At 37.1% G+C, this 19689-nt stretch overlaps 1 protein-coding gene across 2 annotated transcripts in view; it reads right to left on the bottom strand.

Moving 5' to 3' along the window:
- The window catches only part of LOC131994042 (uncharacterized), a 130574-nt gene that overhangs the window by 86690 nt on the left and 24195 nt on the right, over positions 1–19689 (bottom strand). For both annotated transcript variants that reach the window (XM_059360150.1, XM_059360149.1), the window contains exon 2: positions 15372–15673. In XM_059360150.1, the coding sequence (XP_059216133.1) occupies positions 15372–15465 (94 nt within the window). In that variant the 5' untranslated portion in view covers positions 15466–15673. The remainder of the gene's footprint in view (positions 1–15371; positions 15674–19689) is intronic.

Raw genomic sequence — 19689 nt, 5'->3', positions numbered from 1 at the left:
TGGGATGTGGCGTCCCCCCAAGTTATTTGACCCAAAAATTTTTGACCAATTTCGTGTTTTTGGGCCAGCATTAGGCGACATACATCGCTTAAATCGGTGCTCCCATCTCCGAGATCTGGCGTTTGTGAAAATTGTGTTAAGGGGGAGGGTCCGCCCCCCTCGGATATCAAAAAATGTAGTACCCTATTTACAAACTCTACCATCTGTGAAAGTTTCATGAAAATCGGTTCAGCCTTTTTGAGTCTATAAGGAATAGACAAACAAACCAAGCGCAACAATTTCATACTGATCGGTATAAGTCATTGTTCAATTGTGTATAACAAAATATTGGTCTTTTTAGAAGCTATAACTAAAAATAAACCGATCTGAACCATATGCGACACTGATGTCGAAAAGCCTAACACATCAAACTGTCCCAAATCTCGGCGAAATCGGACAATAAATGCGCCTTTTATTGGCCCAAAACTTTAAATCGATAGATCGGTCTATATGGCAGCTATATTCAAATCTGCACCGATCTAGGCCAAATTGAAGAAGGATGTCGAAGAGCCTTATGCAACTCACTGTCTCAAATTTCGGCAAAATAAATGCGCCTTTTATGGCCCCAAAACGTTAAACCGAGAGATCGGTCTATATGGCAGCTATATCCAAATCTGGACCGATCTGGGCAAAATTGACGAAGAACGTCGAAGAGCCTAACGCAACATACCGTTTCAAACTTCGGCAAAATCTGACAATAAATGCGCCTATTATGGCCCCAAATCCTAAAACCGAGAGAGATCGGTGTATATGGCAGCTATATCCAAATCTGGACCGATCTGGGCCAAATTGACGAAGGATGTCGAGGGGTCTAACACAACTCACTATCCCAAATTTCAGCAAAATCGGATAATAAATATAGCTTTTATGGGCCTAAGACCCTAAATCGGCGGATCGGTCTATATGGGGGCTATATCAAGAGATAGTCCGATATAGCCCATCTTCGAACTTAACCTGATTATGGACAAAAAAGAACCTGTGCAAAGTTTCAGCTCAATATCTCTATTTTTAAAGCGCGATTTCAACAGACAGACGGACGGGCACGTCTAGATCGTCTTAGATTTTTAAGCAGATCAAGAATGTATATACATGTATATACATTATGGATGGATGGCAATGGATATTTCGATGTGTTGCAAACGGAATGACAAAATAAATATACCCCCATCCTTCGGTGGTGGGTATAAAAATATTAAAAAAATTTATTAAACATTTTTGTAAAAAAAAACAAAATTTTGTATTTTGTATTATATTTTTGTATTATAGTAGTATATGGGAGAGCAGTGAATGGCTGACAGATAGACATAGCTAAATCGAATCAGAAAGTTATTCTGAGTCGATCGGTATGGTTGTTAATAGGTCTCTCTTCCTTGTATGAAATATGAAGTATGAAATTCAACATTTTTCTTACATAGACATATTTGCGTAATAAGGTACCTGGAACCTAATTTTATGGAAAAACAAGTAAAAGCGTGCAAAGTTCGGCCGGGCCGAATCTTATATACCCTCCACCATGGATCGCATTTGTCGAGTTGTTTTCCCGGCATCTCTTCTTAGGCTAAAAAGGATATAAGAAAAGAGTTGCTCTGCTATTAAAACGATATCAAGATATGGTCCGGTTCGGACCACAATTAAATTATATGTTGGAGACCTGTGTAAAATTTCAGCCAATTCGTATAAAAATTGCGGCCATTGGGGCTCACGAAGTAAAATAGAGAGATAGAGAGATAAAATGGGATCTGTATCGGGCTATAGACCGATTCAGAACATAATAAACACGTTTGTTGATGGTCATGAGAGGATCCGTCGTACAAAATTTCAGGCATATCGAATAATAATTGCGACCTCTAGGGGTCAAGAAGTCAAGATCCCAGATCGGTTTATATGGGAGCTATATCAGGTTATGAACCGATTTGAACCTTATTTGACACAGTTGTTGAAAGTAAAAATAAAATACGTCATGCAAAATTTCAGCCAAATCGGATAGGATTTGCGCCCTCTAGAAGCTCAAGAAGTCAAGACCCAAGATCGGTTTATATGGCAGCTATATCAGGTTATGAACCGATTTGAACCTTATTTGACACAGTTGTTGAAAGTAAAAATAAAATACGTCATGCAAAATTTCAGCCAAATCGGATAGGAATTGCGCCCTCTAGAAGCTCAAGAAATCAAATCCCCAGATCTCTTTATATGACAGCTATATCAGGTTATGGGCCGATTTCAACCATACTTGGCACAGTTGTTGGATATTATGACGAAATACTTCGTGCAAAAACTCATTCAAATCGGATAAGAATTGTGCCCTCTAGAGGCTCAAGAAGTCAAGACCCAAGATCGGTTTATATGGCAGCTATATCAGGTTATGGACCAATTTGAACCATACTTGGCACAGTTGTTGGATATAATAACAAAACACGTCGTGCAAAATTTCATTCCAATCGGATAAGAATTGCACACTCTAGAGGCTCAAGAAGTCAAGACCCAAGATGGGTTTATATGGCAGCTATATCAAAACATGGACCGATATGGGCCATTTACAATACCAACCGACCTACACTAATAAGAAGTATTTGTGCAAAATTTCAAGCGGCTAGCTTTACTCCTTCGGAAGTTAGCGTGCTTTCGACAGACAGACGGACGGACATGGCTAGATCGACATAAAATGTCACGACGTGTTCAAGGTACGTTTGAACATGAAGTCATGTGCACCCATGTGCAGACATGCGTTCACGTATGCACATGACCCACTGTGCATAACGGTACATTGAAGTAAGTTCTTAATCGCTGATTCCGCCTTGATTTCATATTTGTTTACCTGGAATTGTTGCTTGTAGCTTGGAAAGTTGACCGTTTTCGCGGGGTCCAAGTGACAAGCAACAACCAGAAAAAGATCAGTCTCGTTTTAAATCTCAAACCCGCGCATCGTATTCTCTCCCCCTCAAAGTGAAAACCCAAGTGAAGTGAAAAGTAAAAAGTGAACATACATACAAACATATATAACTAGAGTGAACATTGCAACAATAAACTTTGAAACAGTGAACTAATATATTTAACATTTTAGATACAAAGTGACACAATAACAACCGACTCAAAAACCAAATCTACACTCGACCCACAATTGCAACATCACAACAACCATAAGTGCGGGACACAACATACAACACCAACTAATTCTAATATTGCAAACCCCCCACCTGTTAAATACAATGTCTATCTACTACAATCAACTATACTCATAATTTAAATTTTAATCTACTTACTACTGCTACTTAAATCTATGAATTGTGCTATCTAAACCTAAATATTTGCTACTTAAACACTACGATCTACTTATAACTAATGAATTTAAATAACATAGAAAAGAACATCACAATAAACAATCACCACCACATTTGAATTTTAAACATAAAACTTCCTATGTTTTATTTCGGAAGGCAAAACCCTTAGTTTGATCCCAAACACGACGATCAAGAATATATATACTTTATGGGGGCTCATACGAATATTTCGAGTAGTTACAAACAGAATGACGAAATTAGTATACCCCCCATCTTATGGTGGAGGGTATAAAAATTAAGTAATAATAATTAATAAAGCAGGTGCGGTTCAATGTCAAAGTCATTAATATCCACTTTTCTTCGCTAAATGGTTATAAAATATTAAGAAAATTAGTTTTTATACCCTCCACCATAGAATGGGGGTATACTAATTTCGTCATTCTGTTTGTAACTACTCGAAATATTCGTCTGAGACCCCATAAAGTGTATATATTCTTGATCGTCGCGACATTTTATGTCGATCTAGCCATGTCCGTCCGTCCTTAGCTGCCATATAAACCGATCATGGGTCTTGACTTCGTGAGCCTCTAGAGGGCGCAATTCTTATCCAATTGGAATGAAATTTTGCACGACGTTATGTTATGATATCCACCAACTGTGCTAAGTATGGTTTAAATCGGTTCATAAACTGATATAGCTGTCATATAAACAGATCTGGGGACTTGACTTCTTAAGCTTCTAGAGGGCGCAATTCCTATCCGATTTGACTGTAATTTTGCATGACGTATTTCATTCTTACTTTCAACAACTGTGTCAAATAAGGTTCAAATCGGTTCATAACCTGATATAGCTGCCATATAAACCGATCTGGGATGTTGACTTCTTGAGCCTCTAGAGGTCGCAATTATTATCCGATTTGCCTGAAATTTTGTACGACGGATCCTCTCATGACCATCACATACGTGCTTATTAAGATCTGAATCGGTCTATAGCTCGATACAGCTCCCATATAAATCGATCTCTCTATTTTACTCTTGAGCCCCCAAAGAGCGCAATTCTTATTCGAATTGGCTGACATTTTACACAGGTCTCCAACACATAATTTAATTGTGGTCCAAACCGGACAATATCTTGATATCGCTCTAATAGCAGAGCAAATCTTTTCTTATATCCTTTTTTGCCTAAAAAGAGATGCCTGGAAAATAACTCGACAAATGCGATCCATGGTGGAGGGTATATAGATTCGGCTTGGCCAAACTTAGCACGCTTTTAGTTGTTTTGTTATAAAACCATAGTGACTTAAAAAATATTTTTTTTTTTAATTTTTTTAAAGACAATGTTAAAAAAATTAGAGTCAAAATTGCTCTACTCCGAAAATTGGGGCATGCAGGGGCTCCAGATATTAAATCGGATGATCGGTTTATATGGGAGCTGTATCAGGTTATAGGCCAATTTAAACACTACTTGACTCAGTTGTTGGAAGTAGTAATAGAACACTTCATTCTAAATTTTAGCCAAATCGAGCAAATTCCTACTTGTAAGGGCTCAAGAAGTCAAATCGGGAAATCGGTTTAGTTAGGAGCTAAATCCAAATTTGAACCTATATGGCTCATTTGCAATCCCCATCTCCACAGGATGGAGAAGGAGGAGGGAACTTTTTCAAGATTGGGAAGACTAACAAACAGGGGCTGACGAAAAGACCATCACTGACTGTCCCAATAATGGAAGGACTTGGATAAGCGATGATCCTGATAATAATACAGCAGGCAGTGCAGGGGCGAGAAACTCAAAACAGCCTAACGAACATGGAACCAAGGATAGAACCATCACCGACTTCAGTTCAGTTCAGTTCCGAAATCCGGAACTATGGATCTTCAAGGTGGTTATCACTTCATTTTTTCAGGCAATGAAATCCACCTTTTTGTCGCCCAAAGTAAAGCGAGCTCTTCTATAATATCTGAGAGCATCATGACGGCAATATTAAATTCAAAATTACGCAAAATATCTGTTGTACAAGGCTACGCGCTACGAAACAAAAGATCAATTCTATTCCCAACTCGATTGATCCAAAAAGAGACATCAAACTTGTTCTGGGGGATTTCAATGCCAAGGTGGACGATAACAACAATAAACTACAATCAATCATGGGAATGCAAGGACTTAATGATACCAGGAATGACAATGGCGACAGATTGGTTGATTTATGCGCAAAAAAACTGGCCCTTTATTGGAGCCACCAGACTCCCCTATAGAAATATACACAAATATACTTGAGAATCACCTGATCGAAACACCAGTATTCAGCCCAGTCGTCCTGAGAAGGACTAAAACAAAAAGCTTGCGAATACAAGACTGCATTAACCGAGAAGTTTAAAAATATCACCCAGGCATGGGCCGACATAATAGCAGCATGTACGGAAACGGCCACCTCTATCATAGGCATCGCTCGACGATCCCAAAAACCGTGGATAAGCATCGAAACAATAGAGGAAATAAAACACCGGAATCATCTATTTAAATGTAACGCTCAGCTACGAGCAAAATCAAGTGAAACAAAAACCGCAGCCAGGATAGAATATCGCGCCTCCGCCTAGCTGACCAACCTGCGAAGAAATTGAGGTCTCACACAAAAATGGCAAATTAGCCGGTCCTAACAACGTATCTGCCGAACTGTTGCGGTATGGAGCACACCCCACATTTAAATACCAAATTCATCTGAGTGGGATACAATTGTTGTTTCTTTGGAATTGAAGAAGGAAATCATGGCAACGATTCCAAAGAAGGGGACATTACCCAGTGTAAAAACTGGAGAGGGATAACACTGCTAACCACGAGAAATGAGGTAATGGCAAGCCTACCGCTGCAACGTATTTCGCCTTCAGCATTTTGCGGAAGGAACAAGCGAGTTTCCGGCAGGACGTTCATGTGCCGACCACATCAACTTATAATCATTGAATAGTCTGCAGAAATAAATATGTACCTATATCTATTATTCATCCACTTCGAGCGTGGGTGACACAGTTTCGCGAAGCTCTATGTGGAGTACGCTGTTGAAAAAGACATCCTAGAAAATATCGTGACGTTAATTAGGGAGCTGTATAGGAATGCTGAAGCTTCAGTCCGTTTCAATGGAAAAGGGAGCCGTCTTTTAGGGATCGATAAAGGAGTGAAGCAGAGGTGCATCTTACAGCCGACGCTATTTTTAATTCTCCTGGATTCTATCTTAGAAGCGACAAATTCGTTGGGGTATAAACGACTTCCTTGGCGACATCGACTTCATGGATGATATATGCCTTTTTGTGCATTGATTTGAGCACATAAAAGCCAAATTGAAACGCTAAGATGAAAACGCGGCCAAAGTAGGCCTAAAAATAAACAAACGGCCAAGAAGGGTGACCTCACCCAGTGTAAAAAGTGGAGAGGGATAACATTGCTAAACACAAGAAATGAGGTAATGGGAAGCTTTCTGTTGTATATGTTGACAACTTTTCTTATCTTGGCAACAAAATTACTAATCCGCGAACGTATCAGGGAAGCTAGAAGCGCCTATCTTGACTGAATAAAGTTTGGAGGTTCAGTGACATCTCATACAATACAAAAGACAGAATCTTCAACGGCAGTGTTACAATTAAGGAAAACAAGAATTTTGTAAGTAACACGGAATTCCAAACTTTTTTCGAGGTTACTTTTTAGTTTTTAGAGCCCACAAAAAGCCGATTACTAGGTGTATGTCCATAGTGGCATGGGGCGGATGAATTTCTACACCCTCTTTTCAAGCTAACCTAAATCTATTTTATTATATCGCTGTACAATTTGGAGCTTGACACAAGCGACTTCCCGCAAAATCCAAGTTTTTATTGCAAATAAGAAACAAACACTTCCCCCGTCGATGTAGAAATTCGGAAGAGAAAATGGACTTGGTTGGGTCATAGCGTACGCCAACCGCACGATGATATCGAAAAATATCCCAAACTTCGTCCCGCAAGGACAGCGAAGAAGCGGACGCCCGAGTAACACATAGATACGCTGCACGAAAGGAGAGTTGGAATCAACCCATATATCGTGGAATCAAACCAAGGCTTTGGCCAACAATAGAGTTAGATGGAGAGACATTTTTGATGCCCTATGTTTACCCTGAACATTTTACTATTGTTCATATTTTATTGTAATTAAATTTATTCAATATATTACAATAAAATATGTACAATGTTCAGTGTGAACATAGGACATCCACCAGCTATATATATCGTTGGCCAAAGCCTTGGCTTGATTCCCCTATATATGGGTTGTTTCCAACTCTCGTCTTGTACAGCGGATCCATGTGTATCTCGGGGGTCCCCTCCTTCGCTGTCCTTGCGGCCTCCAGTCTAGGACATTTGTCGCTATATCAGGTATGTGCGTGCGACATGCGCCCATACTATGACATACCATAACTTATATAATCGCGCGGTCGATGTGGGAAGTGTTTGTTCTTATTTCCAATTCTTCATATACGGTTTAGCCAGAAAATTTTAAGTATTCGTCGTAGGCAGCGATTTATAAAATCTTGGATTTTGCGGGTAGTCACTTGTATCAACCTCCAAGTTGTGCAGCCATATAAAAAATGGTTTTCACATTACTGTCGTCATATTAAGTCGTGTCACGTGTGAGTCACGTGATTCGTGAGTGAGATCCACATCTAATCATGTAATCGTGCGTGAGCGTAATTTAATTAAAATTCTTTATGCGTGAGCGTGAATCACGACTCACAAGAAAATCATGATCCACGAGATATCACGTCTCATAAGAAACAAAACTTAGGGTTGATATTATATTCTGCTTTCGGAAAAGTCGCTACAATTTTTTTACTGTTTCGCAAGCGAAATCTGACAGCAATCAAATATTTTTGTTTCCATACCAAAACACGTTTTTTATCTGCAATTATTGTTTCCTATATTAAATTTTATTTTTTCGGAAATAAATAAAAAAAACTAACCATTTAATCCAATAAAACAAAGGAAAATGGTGGCCATAATGGTTTCAGGGTTGCTAATATATTATTCTTTGTCACTTTCCTCACTATAAGCAGAGAACAACTTTGTCGCCTTTTTTTACTTTCGCCGACGTTTGCAAAAAAAATTATAATTCGCTTATTATTTTTTCAACCGTGATTCGCAAGTTTATCGTGAGTCGTTATTTTTTTGTGAGCCGTGCGTGGGTAAAATTTTTGTCTCGTCAGCATGCGTGAACGAGTGCACTCACGTGCACATCTCAAATTCTGACTTTTGTATTATGTGAGATGTCACTGCATCTCCTTCTAGCCTTGTTAATACGTTCACGTATGTCTGCTTCTGATCCTCCGTTCTTTGTTATTTTGCTGCCAAAATAGGAAAAGTTATCAAAATCTTCAATGACATGGCCATTTGTGTCAGACTTTTTGTTCATATTCGCATCAATTTGGTCTTAGCTATGTTTATTTTCAGGCCTACTTTGGCCAAAGCGTTCCAAATTCGCTTTTATGTACCCAAAGCAATAAGCAAAGAGGCATATATCATCCGCGTAGTCAATTTCTCCAAGGAACTCGCTTATGCCCCAACGAATGCTATAGGGTGCCTCAGCATTTCTCGCCTCTAATACGGAATCTAGTAAAATTAAAAAATAGCGTCGGCAATAAGATGCACCCGTGCTTTACTCCTTTATTGATCTCGAAAGGGCGGCTCTCTTTTCCATTGAAATATGAAGATTGCTATTCATAAAAACGGTCTAAAATGATTAATTTGAAATATCTAAAAATTATATTTGCTTATGTTTTGAGTTTGTAAGCATAGTATTTTATGAGAATAAAAAGCTTTTTAATTTCCAAAATTGGACAATATTCAGATATCCAATTAAATAATAAAAACAATTTGAGATTAAATTAAATTGGCCCCTAATTAAAACTAAGGCACCCGCATTAACAATCACATTTTGAAAGTTTTTGGAAGATCCAATAGTTTTTTGGCAATCAATACAATATTGGTCGAAACGAAACGAATAATCATATGGGGGCTACGAGTATATCTATATCCATCTCAAACGATTTTGACCAAAATCCGCACGTTTTATGGCAGTTGTAAAAGAAAGTGTTGTACACATTTACGAGAAGATCGGTTGATAAATGCGCTTGCAAAAGCTTTTAAAGTGAAAATCGGGCGATTCATATATGTATATGGGAGCTTTGTCTACATCTGAACCGATTGCTTTTAACTTTTTTCTAAAGACAAAATTTCAGCATAAAATTCTCTAATGAAAAAACTTCAGCACGGGCCGGACCTTCCTCGAAATTATTTTTTAAAGGCAACATTTTAATTAAATTTTTTCTAAAGACAAAATTTTTATAAAAAATTTTTCTAAAGATTAAATTTTAAGAAATTTCTTAAGAACTAAATTTCAGCGAAAACTCTCTAAAGACAACCTAACCTCGTGATTATTTTTTAAAGCCAAAATTTCAATATCATTTTGCATTTTGCGACACTACATTTTGCATAAACTTTTGTTTAGTCTTTATACCCTACACCACTACTGTGGTACAGGGTACTATAACTTAGTGAATTAGTTTGTAACACCCAAAAGGATGAGAGATAAACCTATTGATAAGTATACCGATAGACTTACAATCACTTTCTGATTCGATTTTGCTATGTCCGCCTGTCTGTCCGTCTATATGTATAGGTCGCAGTTTTCATCCGATCGTCTTCAAATTTGGTACAGACATGTTTTTCGGCCTAGAGACGAAGCCTATTGAAATTGAAAAAAATCGGTTCTGATCTGGATATAGCTCCCATGTGTATGTTCGTCCGATTTTCAGTAATAATGCAATAAAATGGTCATTTGATAACCGATTCTCTCGAAATTTGGCAGGAAGGATTTTTTAACGACTGTCGACAAAACTGGTGAATTTCATGAAAATCGGTTTAGATTTAGATAAGATTTTATATATATATATATATATATATATATATATATATATATATATATATATATATATATATATATATATATATATATATATATATATATATATATATATATACATATATATATATATATATATATATATATATATATATATATATATATATATATATATATATATATATATATATATATATATATATATATATATATATATATATATATATATATATATATATATATATATATATATATATATATATATATATATATATATATATATATATATATATATGTATATATATATGTCTAAAGACAACCTAACCTCGTGATTATTTTTTAAAGCCAAAATTTCAATATCATTTTGCATTTTGCGACACTACGTTTTGCATAAACTTTTGTTTAGTCTTTATACCCTACACCACTACTGTGGTACAGGGTACTATAACTTAGTGAATTAGTTTGTAACACCCAAAAGGATGAGAGATAAACCTATTGATAAGTATACCGATAGACTTACAATCACTTTCTGATTCGATTTTGCTATGTCCGCCTGTCTGACCGTCTATATGTATAGGTCGCAGTTTTCATCCGATCGTCTTCAAATTTGGTACAGACATGTTTTTCGGCCTAGAGACGAAGCCTATTGAAATTGAAAAAAATCGGTTCAGATCTGGATATAGCTCCCATGTGTATGTTCGTCCGATTTTCAGTAATAATGCAATAAAATGGTCATTTAATAACCGATTCTCTCGAAATTTGGCAGGAAGGATTTTTTAACGACTGTCGACAAAACTGGTGAATTTCATGAAAATCGGTTTAGATTTAGATAAGATTTTATGTATATATATATATATATATATATATATATATATATACATATATATATATATATATATATATATATATATATATATATATATATATATATATATATATATATATATATATATATATATATATATATATATATATATATATATATAAATATATATATATGTATATATATATATATATATATATATATATATATATATATATATACATATATATATATATATATACATATATATATATATATATATATATATATTTTATAACCATTTAGCGAGGAAAGCTGCATTTTATGATTTCGGCATAAAATGGCGAAGGCCACCGTGGCACAGAGGTTGGTATGTCCGCCTGTGACGCCGAACGGCTGGGTTCAAATCCCGACGTGAACGTCAACAAAATTTTCAACGGTGTTATCCCCTGACATGTTAAAACTTCTCTACCAAGTGGTGTCGCTATGCGGCACTCCGTAGGAGTGGGGTTTTTGCCTAAAATAATTTTTTAATATAGAAACCATCAAATGCCACAAGAAATTAAAAGGAATTCCAGAAATATCACTTCTAATAATTTTGAGAAATTTTTTGTTTGAATTTTGGAAACAAAAATTGCCGACTTTTGATAAGCCAATTTTCCCCCAACTGTTGTAACTGGTTTCAGTCGTCCACTTTACGCCTATCCGAATTTCATTACGATACCTAACTTGAGCTCGAATTTTTCTAAAGCAGCTCTATTCTTGGGTATTTTTCGCCGTTAATGGGTTGATCGCAATGTAATTTTTTCAGATGATAAAATTTTTGTGAATGTTTTAAACGAAGACTTATTAAAAGTTTCTTTAAGCCAAAGTATTCATGAAATGTTCTTGCACAAAACTTTTTTTATAAAAATTCTTCCGAAAGACAAACATTTAGCAAAAAATGTTCTATGACATACTTCTATATGAAATCCCTCTTAATTCTATTTTCATTATTTTAATTAAAATCTTATCTGTTGCAAAATATCATTTAAAACATGTCTTGAAATGAAATATTTTGCTTGTTTGTCTGAAAAACTTTTCCAAAGAATAATTAGTAATATATAATTATAATTTCATTGAATTATATCAGTAATGAAATGAAAAATTTAAGGACTGGGAAACACAGTTTTAAAACCCTGAAATGATCGCCCAGATTAATTTACATTTTAACATTTTAAAATAATTGTTTCAAATGTTAGTTTTTTTTTTTTTTTTTTTGAATTCCATAATACACAATACAGTATTTAAGGCAATTAATACGGAGCGCATAGTGATTATGGGACGAGAATTCTAGTAGAAATTAGTTGGTTCTGTTGGCTTTGACCGTAGATTTGAGCACAGTGAAAATTATTTAAGATATATAAAAATTTACTTTTTGAATTTTTGATCTTCCTCCAAGGAAAATCTTTTATACGAAAATCTTTAATGAAGTCGACGAGTCAAATTGCATATCTACAAAAACGTGGGAATTAAGTTCCTGATTCACAGTGAAATACCCATGTTCTTCACGATAACTTTATTAAAAATCTACAAAAATATCACTGGTAACATACCACTTTTATTAAAATTTTATCATAAATATTGGGAATGTCCTAATGAATGAACTCAGAAAGACTTTTTGCTTCAAAATATATTATCTACCAAAAGTTATCGTAAAAATGTAAACTTTCACTGTGAAATACGAAATACGTTAAAATATTAGTAGTCAGCAGACTTTTATCAATGAGAGCAGGTTTATATTACGCTTACGTTTGCCACCATGGTCATTTGACATCAATCAGTGGGGAATGAAAGAAAAAAGTTTACAACTGCAATGGATTTTCGAACGATTTTATTTAAGTTCGAAGAAGAAATAGGTTAGGTGTAGGTTTGGTTGAAAAGAGGGTGCAAATATTAATCCGCCCCATGCCAATATGGACATACACCTAAGCCAGTAATCGGCTTGTTTTGCGCTCTAAAAACTATAAAGTAACCTCTAAAAGGAAAATTTTAAGTTAGGAATTCCGTGCTACTTACAAAATCCTTAATCGCTTTCAATACCACTCCCCTAAGTTGGTTCATGTCTGATATTGTGTCTCCACCTAAGTGCCGGTATTTGTTAGACGCGAAAGCCGGGCAATGCCAAAGGAAAGGCTCCAACGTCTCATCATCTTCCCCCCATGCCCTACACGTGCTATCACTTGCAGCACCGATTTTACATAAGTGAGCTCGTAGTCCTATGTGTCCCGTTATGATACCAATAGCTATACTGACCTCCTTCTTGCTTCCTTTCAGTAATAGCCTCGTCTTCTCACGATTTGGATCCTCCATAGGATTTTCGCTGTTCCACAATGTTGCATTCGCATTCGTCGCCCACTCCCTTAACTTGGCTTGCGTCGATCCGAAAGGCTTCGCGTTAACCAAGTTTTTTGACGCCAGTCCTCTGGCCTTCACCTCCAAATCGTCTGCCCTTTCAGTTCCCCTTACTCCGTTATGACACGGCACCCAAACGATGCGGACTTTGCCATCCTCAGAGAAGGCGTTAATCTCCTCTGATCGTGACCTTACCGTCCTGGTTGTTATTGCCCCTATGGCAATTTTACTGTCGGAAAAGATGTTCACACTCCGTTCAGATGTTCACACTCGCATTACGTGATCGCCCGGACATTCGCTTGCAGGACCGTATTATGGTCAGGCAGTCTTAAACATATCTCAGTCCCTGGACTCTCCATGTAGACCATCAGATCCCCTCTGTCCTCTATCTTTGATGCATCCCTGTAACATGACCTTTCAAATGGCAATACTAAGGTTCCGTCAATCGAAGACTGTGCCGATGGCAGCAGTTCCTCGCACTCGACTTCAAGGTTCATCTCAGGTATCCGATCGGAAACCTCTTTGCACTTTTTCTCCATAGCAGTCCACCAAACTACTGAGGCGTAAGTAAGTAATGGTCTAATCACGCTCCTGTAGAGCCAGTGAACTATCCTAGGATTCAGGCCCCATTTCGAGATTACGGCTCGTCTACATAGTGCCCAACATCTGTGAGCCTTCTCAGTACGCTTCTGAATGTGACACTTCTAACTCAGTTTCCTGTCCAAGATCACACCTAAGTATTTGACCTTGTCAGATATCAAAATCGTCTTATTGAAGATACGTGGTGCGTTAAATTGGCCCACTTTCGTCTTCCTCGTGAACAGGCATATTTCAGTGTTCTCGGGGTTAACATTGAGACCTCTGGGTCTAGCACAGTCATATGCCATATGCAAGACCCCTTCGGTCCTTCTGAAAAGCTCGTTCGGATTCTTACCCCTTAGAAGTATTATAACATCATCTGCGTAGCAGTCGGGTTTAAATCCCTCCTCAGTCAGCATCCGTAATAGGTCATTTATGGTGGTCACCCGTGGGGGCGATAAAATGCACCCCTGTGGCGTGCCCTGTGCCACTTTCTCCTTTATATTTATGCCATGGGACACACACAATTTATCCACCTGTTCCTTAGCATATGGTTTATCCAGTCTCTAAGGACCGGGTCCACCCTGTACTGGCCTAAGGATTGGATCAGTGTGTCTGTCCGCACATTGTTAACAGCCCCGTCGTTGTCAATGCATACCGCCAAGAAGAAATAAGCGACATCATTTAAGCAGCATGTGGATGGTTGTTCTTCGTAGAAATTTGTCAAAATTTATTTTTTGAAATATTTAACAATTATAGTTGGGTAGAGTATAAAAAGCAGTCGTAGGTCGAGTACTCGAGTTAAGCAAATTTTGTGTGTTTGATATTTTGCGACTGTTCAATTTACAGTTGCCCGCTGAAATGTGCTATTGTTAAGAAACCTCAATTATTAGCCAATCAAGCTGAAATGTTGTACATGAATTTTCCCAAACCCTCGGTTTCATTTCTTGAATCCCTGAAATCTTTAATCATTGACCGATTTACTTTTACCGCTTTAGATTACCAAGATTATAATCTTTGTCTTTCTTAGTTTGTTTACTAAAAATAAGCTCTTCTCATATTAAAGAGGAATATTTGGAGCATACCTTTATTTTAAAATCTTGATGCACCCGTCCTGCGTGTATATTTGTATTGCTGTAATTTTGTTGTTGTGTTACTTAACAAATTTCGAAGTCGGTTTACCCCCTTCTTTGAAAAATATACACAATAAAATCCCCTTAAAACGGCTAGCACAAAGAATATTGATCATTAATATTGCTACTAGAACATTGAAAGTCAATAAAGGTTAACAACCAATAGAAAATATAAATGGAGGCTACCCCATTTAAATCAATTTCTGTACTCACCAAAAGCTGTCATTATACCAAATATCCTTATAAGCGGCTTTAGACAATCGCAAGGTTCACCAAACTGCCGTCGCCGTCTTTGAAAATGTGACATTTTGCCAAAAAGTGGTCCTTGCTGTTATTGTTGCAGGGCTGGCTAGAATCTTGGCTCGTTCGAAGGCTGGCAGGCAGCGCGACTTCTATTTCAAGGACTGCTGTAGACGACTATGAATCCACGTTGAATAGGCGTGATTTGCAGAACAAGATAAAAATTGAAGTGTTGTCTTGTGACTTTCTTTTTGTGTGGTTGCTTGTTTCTTTTTCTATTATAATATGAGGGAATACATTAAGATTTTTGATGATTTAAAGAGAGAGAAAAAAAAGCACACGCGCACATGCAAAGTACATCCGTATCCGCATTCACTAAACCATTCACACGCCACAATACACTTGACCTCATGCAGCCATGGAAAAAAGGGCCATTAACATTCCTTTAAGTGTTCAAAGTTTTTGTTTGGCTAGGTCGAGGGATTTATAATTTTATTATTACCAGTGTTGTGTGTCCCAGGACATTACCTCGCAGAAAGTCTCGTTTGTGCTTTTTTTCTCCTTTCGATGGTCTAATTTATTTCAAGCTTGCTGCTGGTGTCTAAAAACATACATACAATGTTTATAGACACTTACGACACACTAGTACACCGCCATGAATGCGTGTGCATACAACAATCATACTAAACAGCAATACTAGTTTATTATTTTGCCATTTAAGCTATGGTGTGTATTTTTAGGTGCGTATGTCTGTTTTGTGAGTTTGTGTTGGTTTTTGAAATCCCAAAGTGTAAATAATCCTGCGGCAAAACCCAAATACATCAACCACAATAAAGACCACATATACTTTTATATTACCTAGAGAGGGTCAAAAGATTTTAAATTATATATCGAAGAGAGCAATATAGGATGGGGGGTATACTAATATTCGTCTGAGACCCCATAAAGTATATATATATTCTTGACCGTCACTTCATTTCAAGTCGATTTAGCCATGTCCGTCCGTCTGTCCACAGGAGTAAAGCTAGCCGCTTGAAATTGTGCACAAATATTTCTTACTAGTGTAGGTCGGTTGGTATTATAAATGGGCCATATCGGTCCATGTTTTGATATAGCTACCATATAAACCGATCTTGGGTCTTGACTACTTGAGCCTCTAGAGTGTGCAATTCTTATCCGATTGGAATGAAATTTTGCACGGCGTGTTTTGTTATGATATCTAACAACCGTTCCAAGTACGGTTCAAATCGGTCCATAACATAATATAGCTGTCATATAAACCGATATTGGGTTTTGGCTTCTTGAGCCTCTAGAGTGTGCAATTTTTATCCGATTGGAATGAAATTTTGCACGACGTGTTTTGTTATGATATCCAACAACTGTGCAAGGTATGGTTCAAATCGGTCCTTTATCTGATATAGCTGTCATATAAACCGATCTTGGGTCGTGTCTTCTTGAGCCTCTTGAAGGCGCAATTCTTTTCCGATTTGAATGAATTTTTGCACGAACTATTTTGTTATGATATCCAATAACTGTGCTAAGTATGGTTTAAATCGGTCCATAATCTGATATAGCTGTCATATAAACAGATATGAGGACTTGACTTCTTGAGCTTCTAGAGGGCGCAATTCCCATCCGATTTGGCTGAAATTTTGCATGACGTATTTTATTCTTACTTTCAACAACTGTGTCAAATAAGGTTCAAATCGGTTCGTAACCTGATATAGCTGCCATATAAACCGATCTGCGATCTTGACTTCTTGAGCCTCTAGAGGTCGTAATTATTATCCGATTTGTCTGAAATTTTGCACGATGGATGACCATCAACATACGTGTTTATTTTTGTCTGAGTCGGTCTATAACCCGATACAGCTCCCATATAAATCGATCTCTTTATTTTACTTCTAGAGCCCCCAAAGGGCGCAATTCTTATTCGAATTGGCTGACATTTTACACAGGTCTCCAACATATAATTTAATTGTGGTCCAAACCGGACCATAACTTGATATCGCTCTAATAGCAGAGCAAATCTTTTCTTATATCCTTTTTTATACCCTCCACCATAGGATGGGGGGTATACTAACTTCGTCATTTTGTTTGTAACTACTCGAAATATTAGTGTAGGTCGGTAGGTATTGTAAATGGGCCATATCGGTGGATGTTTTGATATAGCTGCCATATAAACCGATCTTGGGTCTAGAGTGCGCAATTTTTATACGATTGGAATAAAATTTTGCACAACGTGTTTTGTTATGATATCCAACAATTGTGCCAAGTATGATCCAAATCGGTCCATAACCTGATATAGCTGTCATATAAACCGACCTTGGGTCTTGACTTCTTGAGCCTCTTGAAGGCGCAATTCTTTTCCGATTTGAATGAATTTTTGCACGAAGTATTTTGTTATGATATCCAACAACTGTGCCAAGTATGGTTCAAATCGGTTCATAACGTGATATAGCTGTCATATAAACAGATCTGGGGACTCGATTTCTCGAGCTTCTAGATGGCGCAATTCTTACCCGATTTGGCTAAAATTTTGCACGGCGTATTTTATTTTTACTTTCAACAACTGCGCCAAGTATGATTCAAATCGGTCTATAACCTAATATAGCTACCATATAAACCAATCTTGGGTCTTGACTTCTTGAGCCTCTAGAGGGCGCAATTCCTATCCGATTTGGCTGAAATTTTGCACGGCGTATTTATTTTTACTTTCAACAACTGCGCCAAGTATGCTTCAAATCGGTCCATAACCTGATATAGCTGTCATATAAACCGATCTTGGGTCTTGACTTCTTGAGCCTCTAGAGTGCGCAATTCTTATCCAATTAGAATGAAATTTTGCACGGCGTATTTTATTTTTACTTTCAACAACTGCGCCAAGTATGGTTCAAATCGGTTCATAACCTGATATAGCTGCCATATAAACCTATCTGGGATCTTGACTTCTAGAGCCTCTAGAGGTCGCTATTATTATCCAATTTTTCCGAAAATTTGTGTTACGGATCTTCTCATGACCATCAACATACGTGTTTATTATGGTCTGAATCGGTCTATAGCCCGATACAGCTCCCATATAAATCAATCTCTCTATTTTACTTCTTGAGCCCCCAAAGGGCGCAATTCTTATTCGAATTGGCTAACATTTTGCACAGGTCTCCAACATATAATTTATATGTGGTCCAAACCGGACCATATCTTGATATCGCTCTAATAGCAGTGCAAATCTTTTTTTATATCCTTTTTTTTGCCTAAGAAGAGATGCCGGGAAAAGAACTCGACAAATGCGATCCATGGTGGAGGGTATATAAGATTCGGCCCGGCCGAACTTAGCACGCTTTTACTTGTTTAATATTGACTGGCACTCTTACTTAGGGAGACATCATAATATTTGGGGTGAAAAATCCGCATTGTGATAAATAAATAGCGCCAAAAATTCAAGTCTATAATAATTTTAGAATGTTCTAGCTGTAGAAATATTGTTTAATCTGATCAATAGTTCACAAGTTAATATGGTTTTAGTAAGCCTAGTTTTGTGATTTTTGAAACAATGTATCTAAAGCAACCTCCCGTCTTGATTTATCATTGCTATTTGATGAAAAAAACACTTTTCAAGACAAGGCATGGCTTCATAAATGTTTTTAGGTTCTGCTTCGTCGAGGCACGGTTGAGAAATGGTTTGCTTAAAACGTGGCCTCACGGACACAAACGATGCACCAAATTCTGGTAAGCCCAAAGAGGTGGTTGTAGTAGAAAACAAAAAAAAAAAAAACAATAATGCAAAAAAATCGTTTCGGAAAACGGAAAATTAAGGTAAAGAAGTTAGCTGACTCCATAAAGATATCAAAGGACCTTTTGGTTAGGTTTAAATGGCAGTCTGCCACCAGACTTACCAAACGTTTTCGTCCATTGTAATACCACAGAAACAGGAGAAGAAAGATGCCTTCTAATTCCTACAGTTGAACCATCCACATCGCTTTAAAAAGGCAAACTATTCTCATGGAAGGAAAACCTAAAGTGGAACTCCTTCTGCACAAAATCATTTCGGTAAACTGAAAAATTAAGGTGAAGAAGTTGGCTGATGCCCTGAATATATCAAAGGAGCGTTAGAGGCGTCTGTTCTATCCAGCGGTAGTCCTCTTCAAAACCTGATTGGGACACAATTTTGGAGTGCTCACAACCCCCACTTTGTAAACATCTGTCATTCGTTGTCCTTCGAGCCTGCTCCTGAAGACTTAGCTTATACATCGCTTAAGATTCCAGTTCCCCTGGATCGTGTAAAGTACTT

This window comes from Stomoxys calcitrans, chromosome 1 (genome assembly GCF_963082655.1).
Source record: "Stomoxys calcitrans chromosome 1, idStoCalc2.1, whole genome shotgun sequence".
Lineage (NCBI taxonomy): Eukaryota > Metazoa > Arthropoda > Insecta > Diptera > Muscidae > Stomoxys > Stomoxys calcitrans.
Note: the sequence above shows the minus strand (reverse complement) of the source record. Positions and strands in the feature narration are given on the sequence as shown.